This window comes from Gymnogyps californianus, chromosome 3 (assembly GCF_018139145.2).
Source record: "Gymnogyps californianus isolate 813 chromosome 3, ASM1813914v2, whole genome shotgun sequence".
Taxonomy (NCBI): domain Eukaryota; kingdom Metazoa; phylum Chordata; class Aves; order Accipitriformes; family Cathartidae; genus Gymnogyps; species Gymnogyps californianus.
Genome location: NC_059473.1, coordinates 58,492,990 through 58,511,150, shown reverse-complemented (window position 1 = coordinate 58,511,150; position 18,161 = coordinate 58,492,990). Strand labels below are relative to the sequence as shown.

General features: G+C 42.4%; 1 protein-coding gene across 1 annotated transcript in view; it reads right to left on the bottom strand.

The window, feature by feature from the left end:
* Positions 1-18,161, bottom strand: part of TIAM2 (TIAM Rac1 associated GEF 2) — a 180,829-nt gene that overhangs the window by 66,005 nt on the left and 96,663 nt on the right. Inside the window, exons 6-9 of the mRNA XM_050895201.1 lie at positions 16,589-16,761; positions 15,314-15,538; positions 1,723-1,908; positions 340-486 (exon numbers count right to left, since the gene is read on the bottom strand). Coding sequence (XP_050751158.1) covers positions 340-486; positions 1,723-1,908; positions 15,314-15,538; positions 16,589-16,761 — 731 coding nt within the window. The remainder of the gene's footprint in view (positions 1-339; positions 487-1,722; positions 1,909-15,313; positions 15,539-16,588; positions 16,762-18,161) is intronic.

Below are 18,161 nucleotides of genomic sequence, written 5' to 3'. Positions count from 1 at the left end.
GGTATCTCCAAAGAAACCCTACTTCCAAACAGTTTGCAATGTGCAAGAAGACAAGTTTTGTTATAAATTCAAACCTGATGGTCTTGTGCTGCTGATAATAAACTAACCCACTGGGTCAAAACCTCTCATTCACCAATCTTATTTATCACAAAGAAACACAAAATTAGATATATACTCTTCACAAGCGATGCTCCCATTGCAAGTCTGCCATGTCTACTGAAACTGCAAACGCAGGTTTGATGGACAGAAGTCTCCTATCCCGTGCACCAACAGCACCTCACAGGATGAGCCCCAGTAGAAACAAGACATTCTATGCTATCCCCAGCAAATAATATCTACCTGAGTTACGGAAGGTCGCTTTTCTTTTCCTTTTCTTGCCAATGTGTCCAGTCCTTTTAGCGAAGAAAATAAACCCTTCTTATTTCGGACCCTTTGTGACAGAGATAGGGTACGTTTCCTGAGAGCAGCTTCATCCCTGGAGCAGATCTATTTAAACACAGAGACAGGCCTTCCTATATCACTTTCATAACAGCAAAATATTGGCAGTTATTTCAACTTGAGGCATCAAATGAGAGTTACTTCAGTTCACCTCAATGTAATGTGCCAAGGTGCAAGGAAAATGTTTTAAACCTTCAAGGGTGATGCTTGTTTTGGTATTCCAGTGACGTGATAGTGTAATTTTTTTGTCATGGGGCAAAATCAGAAGATCATAGGAAGGGAGGAACTGAGGAAATATTGCTCTGTACAACAAAAGAAGTTAATGAAAAGGCTCTGAAGAAGAATGATAACCTATCATTCAGATATGAAATTGCTAGAGGAAGAAAGACTCTCAAAATTGCCAAACATAGGAGATAAACGTGCTATGGCATTGAGTTATTAACAAGCAACGACACAAACCACACAGATAAAAACAGTGGCAGAGGGAAACACATTCCCTGACGGGACTTTCAGGACTACTATTCAGACTGACTTCTCAGGCAGCAAATGTGGTCCAGCCCTCTCTGCCAAGATCAGCCTCACAGCCCTGCCAAGGTTAAAGAGCAGAGGCGAACCTGCTACTGCCATACTGCCCTCGAAGCCGACAGGGTGACAACAGCTTACAGCAGCTGAGGCTCTCCCTCATTCTTCTTTGAAAACACAGCCCACAGTTCTTAAAAAGTGACTTACAATTTTGAATTGTCTCTAGTTTTAGCCTACTCTAAAAATACTTCCTCTTCAGAAGGGTATCAAGCTGTTTCTGAAAAATGGAGCCATCTAGGACCTCCAAAAAAGATCCACTCAGCCCAGAGGGACCTGAACCACTTTTGAAATTTCAGTGTTAGGCTCTTTGCACTCTAAGTGACTTAGCTCCTATAAACTTTACACTCTTAAGTCAGTGGAGGTGAAATCGCAGTGACAAAATTTCAACATAATGACTCATTTACATCTGAAGAATATTTTGGTTTGTTTCTTTTTTTAGGTATAGGTCAGAAGTACCCAATTCTGGAGTCCTCAGGGGCCAAAAAAAGTCATGGCCACATCCTCATGGTTTTAAAGTCTGTCTCTGTAGAAGGAAATGTATTTGCAGTCAAGGAACAGGCAGAAAGGGTGAGAAGGGAACAGGGCTGTTTGAGCAATGCATGTGGGTGCAGCCATGTATTATCCCAGCACAATTCCACATCTAAGTACAATATTAACGATGACTTTGTGTAATGCACCCATGAAAAGTGCATTCGGACTTACCAGTGCATGGAAGGAGGAGACGGAGAAAATGCCGAGCCGCCCTAGTGCCAATTTTGAAGGACGACTGGCAGCAGCCAAAAGGCTCTTTGGGTTTGGGAGCTCCCCACCTTGCAAACTGGCTAGGTAACATCGCATTCGGAAAAGGTCCATGTTAAATTTTTCCAGGTTCTGTTCCCATTGCTGGATCTGTTTCGATATAAAAAGGGACAATTAAAAGGGGAAGAACGTCTTCGTGGGCTGCACTGAAAATTCAAGCTCTTCCCCAACCCCATAGTAAATTACTTTCATCTGGTAGTATATGGATTAGATTAGTTATTCCCTGCCAAAACACATTCAGTCATATTGTGTTACATCAACCCAAAAGATGGCTTGAAATAAAACAAAGCTGGTGGTCTTAAATGCATACTGACAAGATGAACATACCATGAACTTTGGGTAGTTCTATAGCCACAAAAGCAGTTACATAAAAACACAACCCTGTGGTTCACGAAGGCTTCCCTCCCCTCCCCCCCCCCCCCCCCCCCCCCCCCCCCCCCTTTTTGGAGAGTAGTTTTGTTTCGTTCATTTTTACGAGCTTAGATTGTATAGCTGGCTGGCTGAAAGCAAAGCAGCATAGCTACGCTAATGCATTGTGCAAAGCGAAGTAGCTACACTGATAGGTCCTGCTCATTCTTTACTATCGTCCTGCGGCCTCTCTATCTGTAAACAGGAGACAATATTGGCAACACAAGCATGTGTGGTTCTTTGTCTGACTAATAGGTTCAGACATGCTTACGCTGAGGCAAACTGCAAAAATGAGCTATATATGCCCAATACAAATCACTGGACCAAAAGCAAGAATGTATACATATCCTTCACGCAATTGTTAAACATATCCAACACAGGTACATGCAGATGTAACAGACAGCTTAATCCGGTTTCAATGTAAAATTAGGAAAGTGAAGACACTCAAATATTTACTAGACAAAGTTCTGAATCAAGGCTCAGATGACAGATTTTAAGTATTTGTGTAGATACACACTCATCTACACAGACACATATTCTTATGCACTGCACAAAAGTCAAATTTTGCTTTTCATTTCCCCAACTTACAGATTCGTAGTTGCAGCTAAAATCTGCCCCACAGTGTATAATATACATTAATACTGATAAATAGTACAGATAAAAAGGCAGCTGTGTTTAATAGAGTAGACACATTCACACGTGGGAAGGCAGAAAGGCATGTCCATTAGGTTAATGTACACCAAGTTCACGTGCTGAAGATTGTTAAAATCCCGTGACAATGCTGATCTTCCAATGTCAGCTCCACTCACTATATGTTTGTTGTTCAACAGGTGGTTTAGCGCTGTGGAAAAAGTTCATCACGTTTTCTCTAACGTGCATTGACTTCATACCTTTCACTGGCACGCCCTGCCTGTCCCTGTGCGCACAGGACATTATCACCTTACATTGAGATTAGCCAAGGTTGGGACAAGCACCTTTGTGACTTAGAAAACAAGCTGATAAATACAATAAAAATCTCAGGTGAACTATGACCTGCAGGCTCATCTAGAAGCAAAATCAGTTCAGTTTCCTTATAATGCTGCCAAATATCACAAGAACTAAACAAGTATCTTGCCTCTTTCAACAGTGAAGAAGTGAGTAGTGAAAGGGTGAAAAAGGCCCCGTTAACAAAATGGTGCTAAGGCTTGTACTACAACTGAGACAGACCTTACCTAGTCTGGCTTCCTTACACCTGTGCTCACAAATGGTGGCATCAGTTATGCCTATACTTTTGGAAGTAAGAGGTAATCTTATTTGGCAGGTAGGGTGGAGAAAGGGAAGACAATATACTATTTTGTATGTCTGTGAATGCAAAATTACGATTTACAGTACTCTAAAAAAAAAAAATCTTTCAAAGAATGACTATTAAAAGCAACAGATAGAATTTACAAAAGCTTATCATGAGAGCAATTCCCAAAAGTCCAGAGAAAAAGGACAGAGACATACACATAACAAAGATGTCTCATCTAATCTCTCACCACAGACATTCAAAACATGCATCCTTTGCGCCCCAGAAAGAATAATCATTTTTTCTTGGGTTTATTTGATCATTGCCCTTTATTTTGCTTTCTTTGTGCTCTCAGACACTCCTCACAGAACATTTTTCTGCTTGCCAGTACTTTACGCATGGGATGACTCCAATAGGAGGTTTTGTGACAAGCTCTTTCTCTGTGTCAACACCCAACTAGAATGAAAACGTGGTTGTCAGCTTTTCACAAAGCTAAAAGCTACAAGCTCAGGTGAAATCTTTCCCTTTGGGATGACACCTCCATGGGTTCAGAGCCAAGCCAACTTTGAAATAGCTCGGGAACAGAGCAAGGCTTGTTCTGGGTGCTGCTGGAGTGGAGCACCCTGTCCCCAGCATGAGCTGAACACTGGCATCCTTGTGTTTCTGAGGCCTTCTTCAAAATCCCCATTAAACATTTGTACTAAGTTGTATTTTAAAATAAAGATCGCCTAAGAAGGAGGAGTGGGGTACAACATGAGGACATTCTGAAGAAATAAGTAAATTACGGTGTTTATCAGTCACGCAGGATGCTAGCTAATCAGCTCCAAAAGCATCAGTAATCACAAAGTTACATTTAATGGCATTAGCAAAAGCTGTAGGCAGGGAATTTCTGGGATTGTCTTGTAGTCTTATCAAAACCAGGGATGTCTGGAACCAATTGGAGACCACAAACCAATACCAGCTGCTATTTGTCTAAGCCTTTTAAACTATGATAATTCTTCCTAAAGATTTATATTCTTGAAGACTAAACGGGGGAAGCACACAAATAAAAAAGCAACAAGTTCAAAGCGCAGTATGACCTGGTCTATGAATTTAATTTACAGCCTGCAGACTAGCTGCAGCGATCCTTACTCTGCTATTGTGTGAGGCAAACCTCTGCCCCACGTGGGAGGACTGCCCAAAAGGCGGCTCAAGGACTTAACTTCATCATGCACAGACAAAACGGCCCTTTTGAAATCTGCTCGAAAGCAAACGGGAAAAAGTGGATGTACCAGACAGCCGTGAGAGCGGGAATGGGTGACAAAGGCTAACAGCAGCACGAAGCAAGTCTGCAAAGAGATAAGAGATTTGGCCCGACGTGAGGCACGCCAAAACAAGCGAGCACACGGAAATGCTCCCCGCGTGACCTGCTCAGCTGTTGCGCCTGCCTGCACCACCAGCTACAGCGCCCAGGACATCCAAAATCGTCCTGTTTCAGTCACTGTTTCAAAACCTCCATGTGAATTTCTAGGAAAAGCATTAAAGGTTTTTCCCAGAGGAAAGGGAGGATGTCATTCTCAGTACAGGCAAATGTTAGGCAAGGACTTCTGGGTTTAGTGGCAGCATGAGAGCACCTAGGAGAAAGGCAAGGAGGGGCCACCCAAAAAAAGGTATTCAGCCTAATAGGATCCCTGTAAGGTAGAGAGAAAAAGGAGGCTGTGGCAGAGAGATAGAAAGGAGTAAAATCTGGGAAGCCTTAAGTATTAGGGCCATGAATTATTTAGCCTGGGCCACCAGGAGAACTCATGCAGGGAAGCCTGGTGCAGGGACAAGACAATAATTACGTGGGGAGTGCTAAGTGAGGGGACAAGCTTTTGCATCAGAGACTTAGTTCAGGAATGACTTTTTAAGAGTTAACATACAAAGGAACATCAGCATGGTACTTTTGGCAGTACTTTAGCAGTAATGATGATTTTCAGAACATAAATAGCCATTTCTCCTCCAGGTTAGTGAAAAATCTATTCAGACTCTAAGAAACAATTGTAAATCAATTACATTTTAAATCACATAAACAGATGAGCTAAAGGAAGATGCCTGAAAGCATGTCTCTGTTTTCAATAACCCTGCTAGGTTTTCTATAGGTAAACTCTAAAGTGGGAGCTTGGGAAAGGCAAGGGGTAAATATATTCAGACCAGACAATACAGACCAGTGGTTTCCAGCAGGTGACAGGGGGATCCATAGCTCCTATGTGCTATACAGTTCTCTCTGCAGGTGATATTTCTAGTGGCACCTCCACCTCCGCTCAAACATGCTTAGGATTTGCAGACTGTAAAAGGGAGGGCCCCGACAGTCCCAGCGAAGGCAGTGCCAACAGTGTGGCTCAGGGATGGTCCCCGGCTACTCGCCCTTCTTACACTACAGTGCCAACAGCATCTTTTCAGGGGCTGCAGAAGGACTGTCTCATTTTCAAATGCTTGTTCTGTACAAAGTAAGAAGAGCTCAGTATAATAAAGCACAAACCAGTATATTTGGGTTTAACTTAAACTAAAGTTGCCAGGGGAGAAGAACCTCAATCCATCCCGCTCCTACCAGTTTGATGCCAGTGCCAGCAATAGATTGCCAGAGCCTGGAGAGGGATCATAGGTCAGCAGGAGAGCACCTGAAGGGAAGCACAAAGGAATTCCAGCAACTCCAGCCAGACAGTCAGTTTCATCGGGAGCCCAACTTAAATGCCTCTATGCAAACGCACGTAGCATGGGGAATAAACAAGAGGAGTTACAGACGTGCGCACGCTTGCAGGGCTGTGATCTTATTGGCATCATGGAGACTTGGTGGGATGGCTCCTATGATTGGACTGTTGGAATGGAAGGATACAGGCTCTTTAGGAAGGACAGGCAGGGGAGACAAGAAGGGAGTGTTGCCCTCTATGTCAATGACCAGCTGGAGTGCATGGAGCTCCGCCTGGGGATGGATGAGGAGCCAACCGAGAGCCTGTGGGTTAGGATTAAAGGGAGGGAAGGGACAGGTGACATTGTAGTGGGGGTCTGCTACAGGCTACCTGACCAGGAAGACTGAGCAGATGAGGCCCTCTATAGACAGATAGGAGCAGCCTCATGTTCACAAGCCCTGGTCCTCATGGGGGCCTTCAACCACCCTGATATCTGTTGGAGGGACAATACAGCAGGGTATAAGCAATCCAGCAGGCTCCTGGAATGCGTTGATGACAACTTCCTTCTCCAAGTGATAGAGGAGCCAATGAGGAGAGGTGCTATGCTGGACCTTGTTCTCACCAACAAGGAGGGGCTGGTGGGGAATGTGAAGCTCAAGGGCAGCCTTGGCTGCAGTGACCATGAAATGGTGGAGTTCAAGATCCTTAGGGCAGCGAGGAGGGCGCACAGCAAGCTCGCTACCCTGGACTTCAGGAGAGCAAACTTTGGCCTCTTCAGGGAGCTGCTTGGTAGAGTACCATGGGATACAGCCCTGGAGGGAAGAGGGGCCCAAGAAAGCTGGTTAATATTCAAGGATCACCTCCTCCAAGCTCAGGAGCGACGCATCCCAACAAAGAGGAAGTCAGGCAAAAACACCAAGAGGCCTGCATGGATGAACAAGGAGCTCCTGGACAAACTCAAACACAAAAAGGAAGCCTACAGAGGGTGGAAGCAAGGACAGGTAGCCTGGGAGGAATACAGAGAAACTGTCTGAGCAGCCAGGGATCAGGTTAGGAAAGCCAAAGCCCTGACAGAATTAAATCTGGCCAGGGACGTCAAGGGCAACAAGAAAAGCTTCTATAGGTACGTCGGTGATAAAAGCAAGACTAGGGAAAATGTGGGCCCTCTCCGGAAGGAAACGGGAGACCTGGTTACCCGGGATATGGAGAAGGCTGAGGTACTCAACGACTGTTTTGCCTCAGTCTTCACTGGCCAGTGCTCCAGCCACACCAGCCAAGTCGCAGAAGGCAAAGGCAGAGACTGGGAGAATGAACAACCGCCCACTATGGGAGATGATCAGGTTCAAGACCATCTAAGGAACCTGAAGGTGCACAAGTCCATGGGACCTGATGAGATGCATCTGCGGGTCCTGAAGGAACTGGCAGATGAAGTGGCTAAGCCACTGTCCATCCTATTTGAGAAGTCATGGCAGTCCGGGGAAGATCCCACTGACTGGAAAAGGGGAAACACAACCCCCATTTTTAAAAAGGGGAAAAAGGAAGACTCGGGGAACTACAGACCAGTCAGTCTCACCTCTGTGCCCAGCAAGATCATGGAACAGATCCTCCTGGAAACTATGCTAAAGCACATGGAAAATAAGGAGGTGATTGGTGACAGCCAACATGGCTTCACTAAGGGCAAATGGTGCCTGACAAATTTGGTGGCCTTCTACAACGAGGTTACAGCGTTGGTGGATAAGAGAAGAGCAACTGGCATCATCTACCTGGACTTGTGCAAAGCATTTGACACTGTCCTGCATGACATCCTTGTCTCTAAATTGGAGACATATGGATTTGACGGATGGACCACTCGGTGGATAAGGAATTGGCTGGACGGTTGCACTCAAAGAGTTGCGGTCAATGGCTTGATGTCCAAGTGGAGACCAGTGACAAGTGGCATTCCTCAGGGTTCGGTATTGGGACCGACGCTGTTTAACATCTTTGTTGGCGACATGGACAGTGGGATTGAGTGCACCCTCAGCAAGTTCGCCGACACCACCAAGCTGTGTGGCACGGTCGACGCGCTGGAGGGAAGGGATGCCATCCAGAGGGACCTTGACAGGCTTGAGAGGTGGGCCATGCGAACCTCATGACGTTCAACAAGGCCAAGTGCAAGGTCCTGCACATGGGTCGGGGCAATGCCAAGCACAAACACAGGCTGGGCGACAAGTGGATTGAGAGCAGCCCTGCAGAGAAGGACTTGGGGGCATTGGTTGATGAGAAGCTCAACATGACCTGGCAATGTGCATTTGCAGCCCAGAAAGCCAACCATGTCCTGGGCTGCATCAAAAGAAGTGTGACCAGCAGGTCGAGGGAGGTGATTCTCTCCCTCTACTCCGCTCCCATGAGAGTACTCCACCTGGAGTACTGCATTCAGCTCTGGGGCCCCCAGCGTAAGAAGGGCATGGACCTGTTGGAGCGAGTCCAGAGAAGGGCCACGAAGATGATCAGAGGGCTGGAGCACCTCTCCTATGAAGACAGGCTGAGAGAGTTGGGATTGTCCAGCCTGGAGAAGAGAAGGCTCCGGGGAGACCTTATAGCAGCCTTCCAGTACTTAAAGGGGGCCTACAAGAAAGCCTGAGAGGGACTTCTTACAAGGGCATGTAGTGATAGAACAAGGGGTAATGGCTTTAAACTGAAAGAGGGTAGATTTAGATTAGATATAAGGAAGAATTCCTAACTGTGAGGGTGGTGAGGCACTGGAACAGGTTGCCCAGAGAGGCTGTGGATGCCCCATGGCTGGAAGTGTTCAAGGCCAGGTTGGATGGGGCTTTGAGGAACCTGGTCTAGTGGGAGGTGTCCCTGCCCATGGCAGGGGGGTTGGAACTAGATGATCTTTAAGGTCCCTTCCAACCCAAACCATTCTATGATTCTATGATGTGAATGGCGGAAAGCAGTGCCAGAAATGATACCGTATCAACTCGAGGTAGCAATACTTCAAGGACCTAGAGGAAGGATGGAAGAAACTTCCTGGACAGCTCACCCGATAACAAAATACCATTTTTCCACTTTGCACTTATTTAAGGCAGCACAAAAGAAAAGATGCACAGGGAGGAGTGCCTTCTCTCAGTGCTTAAGCCTTTAAAACTGATTGGATTTAGAAATAGTTCTTATACCATATAGAAATATGAGCTCCTCGCTGACACAATTCACTATCTATAGCGTAAAAAATTCAGAATTTTTCCCTATGCAACATCTTCTTCCAGATGGAAAGCATGTCTGCAAGCTGATGTAGGGAACTCTATGGATTTAAAAGAAACTTCTGCTGCTGTTTTATATGAACAGCTTTTCAACCACATTACAAACACACCAAACTCTTTGCATTCCAGTCCCTGGTTCTCAGACACAATTCATATTGTACCCATCTGGATAAATGAGTCACTTGGTTTCTGGGGACAAGGAAAAGATTTTTAATGTCATTACTTCCTAAAGAGAACTCGAAGGAGCAAAAACATCACTCTCCCAGAAATTCCATTACTTTAAAGGACACTACAGAGATACTGTCATAACTTTTAGCTCAAAGAAATAAAAAAGGGAACATAATGGAGTACAACAACAATGGTGTGTATTAGCAATACCTTTTATTCTTCATTCTGCCTAGCGACTTAAAAAACAGTTAAGAAAACTTCCTGAAATAACAAGATAACAGCTTTTTTTACAATAAATGCCATCTTTCTGCTTGTTTTGGAAGGACAGAATTTTCATCATTTCTAACCAAAACAGAGGAAATCTTATTCCCAATACCACTGATAGCACAAAAGTGCACTCACATGTACCCAATTTACATTCTTGTCAACAATCTGATTGAAATTGGCAGTACCACATGTATGTCTATAGCTACGGATGTAATTAAGAAAGCCACTGAATCTTACTATCCAGCTGCCCCTCCCCAAAAACCAGAAGACCAGCCCTTTCTGTACACGCTCCCCTACCAGCTTCATCGTATGAGATAATGCTGTGCAACTCCACATTCAGTAATAGTTTATTCATTTTTCATTATTTTATACTAAATTTTTGTGAAGCAAAGATGGAAATGCACCCATCTGCAAAACAGTAATTACAGCAGTGAGGAGAATGGAGATGAACTTCCCTAACTTTCTGGCTGCCTACTCACTTCATTCCTTAGTGACAGTCTACTACTACTAAAGAGAAGGATTTTGCTAATCATGTAGGGAGAGACCATCCTACACTGAAGAGTGACACCTGAAAGGAAATAGTACTGAACCTCTCAGAAAGTGGAGCTCTGCTCTAGCCAGTTCAACAACCACCCAAACTGAAGATATGTTCTAACAAGTTTAGATAATGTTTTTTAGTTTAGGAGGGTACGGAAGAAAGACAAGTAACTGTGTATTGCGATTCAAGTTGAATTTGTATGCGGCAAAACTAGCAAGTGCTAGCAAAGTTCCCTGAAAAGATTCTCTTTGAGTGTTGTTACTGTGAGTTTTCATCTGAATGTCAGACAGTATTTCATCAGATGCTTTACAGAAAATTAAGACATGAAATTTGGGCTTTGGGGAGCCTGAATAATAAAATTCCCAAAACTATTCCAATCATCTTCCTATAAATGTGAGAGAAAAAGAAAGAGTCAGGTACATTTTAAACAAAAAAAAGTAATGAAGTTATGCTCTGTGTAAAAAGCCAAAGACCACTACAGGGAAAGGAAGAAAGGTACTAATGGATTTAATGACTACCCAGAGTAAACAGACCACCACCTTACTGATCCCCGTATTTTTTTATGGTAACAGATAAACTACTTTTAGTTGGAGGACACATATGAAAACTTCCATAAAAAATATCTCCAAGCATGTGCCTGTTCTTCTCATTAATGCCTCATCATTTCAGTGCCTGCAAATAAATACCTATGTTCATAACCCTTCTCATAAGTAAGTTAAGTATCATGTGCACAGAAAATATGAATCACATCAGAAACCTCTGAATAGCTTGGAAAACATGATTATACCAACAAATTAAAATTTGAAGAGAAAAACCCAGAATGCTTTCAAGCGACTATTATTCATATTATTGTTCTAAAGTGAGACAACAGAATAGATTTATGTACCAAGTACATAAAGAAGTACACTCAGAGCTGCGGTGCCCTCACTGTGAGGTAGATTTTCCACCGCATTAAAACCAGTTCTACAGGCACATATAGTCCCACTTTTGACTTAATGTGCAATACTTTGTTAAAAGAGCTCCAAATAAATGCTAATAATCCCTTTCACTAACTTCAGCAGCAGTTAGACAGGGCTCCATATTCACAGCAAACACTGTGATTTCTCTAGCAGGTTAAACAGCTAAGAAAACTAAAATTTTTTTAAAGATGGGCTTTGAAATTCATCTCGGTGCCAGGGGATTTTCAAACTTGCTACCTTTCATCCAAATTCTCTTCAGTTTAGGGGAGAAGTTACACCCTGGGAGAATACCACCACCCACAACATATTTATTGCATACAGTAATATAAACGCACATGGCTGTAGGTAGTATGTGCAGACTTGGGATTTCCAGCCATGCCACCAGTGGCCTACTGGGACTGGCTGCTGTATGTACATGGCTCTCGCAGATGCTTCATTGAGCTCTTCTAAACTGACCAATGATACCAATAACTATGTGAAGGGCTGCCATTTTCTCTTAAACAGTTACGAAGTCTATTATTATTACTGGACCAGTAAACCCAGATAGAGAGAATCCCTGATCTAGGCCGCAAGGCTGAAGACATTCCTCTACCAGTTCGATAGCATCAAGTCTCTAAAACAATGATTTTTCTAGAAAACCAACATTTTCCTTGTCATTTGTTTGTTTGCGCTTCTTCTGTTTAGCACTAGCTTTATCAATTGCTAGCCTGCAAATCCACCAAATTTAAAAGACAGTATCAGATGAGCTTCTCCAGTCCATTTGGTGGACACCAAAAAGAAACATGTATGTACATTAAAATACCTATAGAAGTTTTAGAAGTCCAGGTTTCCTTACTGCAACTGCCTTTGAGGTGATGGTAACTGTGAAATAAGAAAAGGTTTTGCTTGCTTGTAAAGCCCTGTGAATTACTAAGTCTTCAGCAGAGAAGTATTGGTTTTAAATCAGCACAGATATGAAAGAAAATAGAAAGTTGAGGTTGGGTGGTTGTTTTTCTGAGGAAGAGGAAGGAAAAAGAGAAAGGATACAGAAATCACAGTTTCCAAGATAATTCCCCAGTGGAAATAAATTAAGACTGTGCCTCATCTTTCTACACAAAAAACCACCGTGGTCTTTCTGAAGTCAATCACACTATTTCTGCTGACTTCCCAAAATATATCACCTGTGAAGTTTTCCAGCACAGGATGTAGGGCATGCTTATAAACTACAGTATTGGCAATACAATATACTTCAGCATGGAGGAATTGTAACTGCCACATGATTGAAAACACCACCAAATTTACACAAAACCAGACCCAGAATTTATATTCCTCTCGTTACTCAAAGTGGGCAAAAGACAACTAAACAACCACAGTTACTAAACAACTGAGCTACATACATGCAAACTTTTCCCTCAGGAATAACGTTTTTTCAAAATTGTTAGCTTACTAAGTATATTAAGAATTCTCGGTTACTAATTACATCAAGACTTTTTTTTCCTTTGCAAAAGGCAGTCTCTGAGACATCAAATCAAAAGATTAGGAAACTCAGTTATCTACTGACTTTTCTCTGAAGTGACTTTGCCAACAAACCTTCAGCAACTGTAAGGAGAGATTTTATAGAGATCAAAGGGATCAAGACAGGAGAAAAGGCTTATTATATATTTATTGTTTGCTAACTAGTGGATGTTTGCACATGATCCATCTCACTCTTTGTCTCACTGGTTTGCCCTCATTCAATGTTTTGAGACATTCATAGACAGAAGATTAACAGGAATAAATCTTCTGCAGCCCTAGTGATGGATTTCAGTTCTAGCAGAAAGCAGCCAACTTCTTCCAGGGACTGAGCTGGAAAACAACAGCAGTTGTTCAAGGACAGAACATCTAATTAGCGGATATTAAGAGAGTATCGTTCTTCAGCTGACTCTCAATAGACTACTAGCATCAGTATCTAATGGGGGGAGGGTTAAATTAAGTTAATATACATCAGGATTTTTCCTCAGTGCATCACATGTTACAAGCACTAGACATCTCTAGAAACCTGTATATTCTTCTAGGTCTCAAAATCTACTGCAATAAAAGGATGCTTAATGTTCTTCCTCCTCCATTCACCTCACTAGGCTCTGGACCATGAAATAAAGTGATCTGGAAATAAATTATGAATATCAGAGCACTCAAAGGACTTATGAACATCTGTACCACAAATCCCTACACAAACCTGCATACTTTTTGAACTCTGCTCATATAGCTTCAGGCTGAAGTGTGCTACAAGAGCTTGACAGTGAAGTCAGTACCAGTCAGTCCGCCCTTTGTCCAGTTCAAACCAGTACAGTAAGAATTTTAAATATTATAAGCATCAAGTACCTGAAACTAAAAGTGTTCTACTAACCAAAGAAACATAATTATGCTGTATTGGATCAAAGGAAATAAACTTCAGTTGCTACTCAAGAGGCCATAATGTGCAGCCTAAAGTAATGACAGAGCAATAGCTACTCTGACTGGAAAGGCAGGTAGGGATGGGCTCTCAAATACTAGTCAACATCAGATGTCTTCTGTTAATGGCCTAATAAAATAAAAGATACAGCAACCTCAGTCCACAGACCTATTAGGCTAAACTACTAGACAAGTTTAGTACACTAGAGGCCCTGGGTAGTGAGGTCTTTGCCTGAACACTAAGCATGTCTAATTAAAGCATCTTTTGCCAGTTGCTGCCTGCAAAACTGAGGACACGGGCAAGATGTCAACACCTCAAGATGTACTTCCATAAGGTATCACTGGAATGATTCCTGGTTCATGTGCTAGAAGTGAGAGTAGTGTAAGGCTTGATGTCTATGCACCACCATACAGACAGTAAGGTGACCATTTTCACTGAGGAACAGTTCTAGCTGCTCATCAATCTGCCCTGACCTTTTGTCTTAGGCATGGCTTGGCTAAAATCCCAAGGTACATATACACCATGAACACCAAATTTTGGGGTGGTCGTTCTGGTTTTTGTTTTTAAAACAAATCTTAGTGGTGAATCTTCCTCAGCACTAAGCTGCTGCTTTAGCCAAGATTCAGGCATTCCGACCATTGTAATAGGAAAATGTGATCAGAATAACACATCAGGTGTTCAGAAGCCATACTCAGATTTGCAGGGAGGCAACTGATGACTCGGGTCATTTCTTGCTGCAACGAAACAAAATTAGCCTGGACAGAAGTTTGGATGCAAACACTTTGTCTGTTTCAGCCATGGGCAAAGATCTTGCTGTTAGTATGTCAGCTCTTCCAAGCTAAGCAGCGATGGGCCTGGGCTTATACTGAGATAAAAAATTCCCAGCATGCAACCAGAGAGTGTTACAAGAAGTGCTGTTAGTGACCAAGTGTCCCCCTTTTCTTTGAATTGATACTGGTATAATGCTCCAGTGCCTGCCAGTGGTACTCACAGCAGCGCTTTTCCACCTAGGAAGGAAAACTCCAGTCTTCACTTCTTGTTCTCATTTAGACTCCTACGGGGCTTTTGAAGAAGCCTAGTGGATCCTGGCCTTCTAGTCATGGCTAAATTTCAGCTGAAGCACATGGTTTTGTCTGCCTCAGTCCTTCCTCCAATTTTATTTGGAGAAAGTACTCTTCATGTCCTGTCTTAAGGTGCAGAACAGTATTGCTAAGTACCTATTCTTAAATCTCTACCGCAATTCAATAATAAATTAAATTATTCACATAACATACTGTATATTCTGTGGTATGCCATGTAATAGCTAGATATTATTAGCAGCTAAGTAGATCATAAACCAGTGAAAATTAATTACATTTTTCCAGAAGAGAAAAGAAATAGCTTTGTGCTCATAAAACAGATCGGTCTGATCCTCAGCTTTGAGAAGCCTACCTCCTGCGCTGCTCTGGATTGCTGTAGAAACCTGGCAATAATTACAGCTACTGTGCCAGCTGTCCCCAGGACAATTACTCTCAGGCCTAGAAAGCACAGTCAGAACCCAAAGCAAGAAATAATCATAAATATGCTCCCGTATAAATATCATTTCCAGTACCTGATTCTCTATGGCCTTCCTGTTTTTTGGATCGCTAACAATTGAGAGCTGCAACTCTGCCATCTTTTTCATCTTGCCATCCATGTCAATCTTCTGGAAGAGACTCTTGGTTTGATTTTTCAGCAGCCTAACAGTGTCCTCTTTCCCAAGCTTCTTCGCAAAGAGGGAAGCACAGGCTGAATGTATGGCAGTAACCCAGTTTTCCAGATCCGTCTGGCTTGTCGCCTGTGAAACAAATCAACAGCACAACATTATGAGCAGACAAGGGGGGGCGAAATCAGCAGCTCTAAGACATGAAGTGCTTGACGAGTTCACTATGATCTTAGGCACTTTATCTTAAAATGAGTGAAATAAGCTTTTATCTTTAAAACTGTGCAAATAAAGGAAGTGTGAGTTTTTCCTGCACTCCGTCATGACTTGCCTCCAACCTTCAGCTTCTGCTTCTTAGGCCTGCAAGGTCTGAGAGTTCCAGGAGCACAACAGGGCCGCACGAGCTGTGGGAAAGATGTGACTTGCATCCTTCATCCCTCCAATTAATTAAGGTAAAACCCACCAGGTTTCAAAGATAAACCTCCTCTTCTGCAGGTAACACAGCAACAGAGAAGATTTTTACCTGTAAGGTCTGAGGAGAGGTGTTTGCTTACTTAAAAAATGCCAAGTTAGTGGAGAGACAACAGCAAGGTAAAGAGAATACATCTGCACAAAGTGTCTCTGGAGATATTTACAAGTGTGCCTATGAATCAACATGTTTCTATGCAGGCAGTTCCACATAATACTGTTCTTTATTAACATTTCCAGTGGTGCAGTTAAGCAGCCAAGATCTTTGGATTATTTTTAGCCTTCTTTTTTGAACATCTTGCTCAAGCAAACTCTCTTTGAGGCCAGCAGATTCAGGGTTGAGCACACCATTCTGTAAGGGCGAAACGCTAATAGATGTGGAAAAAAATTTATAATAAAGCTGATTTTTTAGAAGCTTGTAACAACCAGGTACCAAAAGTGTCTTGCAGACTTGTGACCTTTGTTCTTTTTATTTCTGAACCATAATTGACTGAGTCAACTGGTGTAATATCATACACCTGAAGTCATATCATACACTTAAATCAATATTATAATAGTATAGTGTAATAGTGTAATTACGCTATTATTTTTAAGTCAAAGGCACAAGCACGATGTGTGTATGTGCATGTGTATATACAATGATATACATGTATGTGCATACTCACAAACACATCCTAAAATGGAAACAACCCCAAAGTTACATATGCATACTGTTACCTGAAATAGGTAGACATCTCCAAAAGAATTGCTGAGACAGAACACATTTTCTTTCTTGGGATGTTCTGGAACAGACTGAACTATACTGTCTTCTGCAAACAGGGCATATCGAGGCAAGCTGCTCTGCTCCATCGAGTTCCTTCCATACGTCTCATAAAACAGCAGAGTACAACCTTTGCAGTTCAGAGGGACAAAAAACCATAAGGAGAAAGTAAGTTCTGGATCACCCATTTGAGTTCTCTTGTATTAATGCTTTTGTGAATTAAGACACATGTCAGTGACAGGGAACATTAGTTCTGCTCCTCTTTTGAAACAGAGAAAAAAGGAAGATCTTCTAAACTGGAAAATAGGCAAAGTTGATGATGAATTTGCCAATGAAAAGTTGGAACAGACATCTAATAAGGACACAACAAAGAGCCATGGACTTAAAAAATAAAACAGGATACCTCAGCATCAAAGTGTTCAAGGTCAGATTGGATGGGGTTTGAGTAACCTGATCTAGTGAAAGATGTCCCTGCCCATGGCAGGGGGGTTGGACTAGATATCTTTAAAAGTCCCTTCCAACCCAAACCATTCTGTGATACTATGAATAAACTCAGCCTTTTTTAAATGTTAAATCATGTAGAAAAGATTAATTCCTGCTTAGTTAAATCAGCTTTTGTGTTTCTTTATTAAATTGAACCAACTCTCTCATAACAGCCACCTAAGAAATCTTTGTATTTGTTGAAAAGATTTGCAGAAACTTTTGTCTTCAAACAACACACTTAGTGAATAAACTTCTCAAATTTAAACTGGATTTCCTTGAATCTACCTGCAAATTGGAAACTAAGAAAATTCTGCATAATTTAAAACAGTTTAAAGGGGCTGAGTTTGAGCATGTTCAGTCTCACAGATAGTGTAATATCTAAGGTATAAAACTTGCATCTAGAAAACAAACTTCACCCTTGATGATGACAATCCTGAGTGTAACAAGAGGAATTACTTCTGCAGGACAGGAGAGGAGACTTGATCCCAGTCCCCAGCAGTATGACTAAATTGCCATGTTGCCTTTGGCATTGAAGCTGGCTCAAGAAGGGCCTGTCCCCTCCATCCCTGCCAGCCCTTCATTCCTGTCCCATGTTACAATCCACTGCCCTCTGAGATGCATCAATTTGCCTGTTCAAGAGGTCACAGACTGAACTGCATTACTAAAATAATCTAGTTATAATCTAGATATATCAAGAAATTCTTAGGCTAGTTGTGCATTCAGAGAAAATACGTAAATAAACCTCACTTTCACCCCTGGGAAACGGCAGTTTAACAACAGAGGGTTTGGTGCTTTTTTTTAATTTGGAAGATAAATTAATACTACACTGTGGCTGAACGTTTAACCTGGAAGAACTAAGACCAGAACTATAAATACATTTTGAAAACTGAGGATAACCTAAGCAGTTAGAAAAATCTGAGGCTGATGGTGGATTCTCCAGCAAGGCAAGCCTTCTTGAAAAGATATGCTCAAATGCATTCAGGAATTAATTTAGAGAAGACCTATGGCTGCATTACATAGCAAGTCAGACTAAATGATCACAGTGGT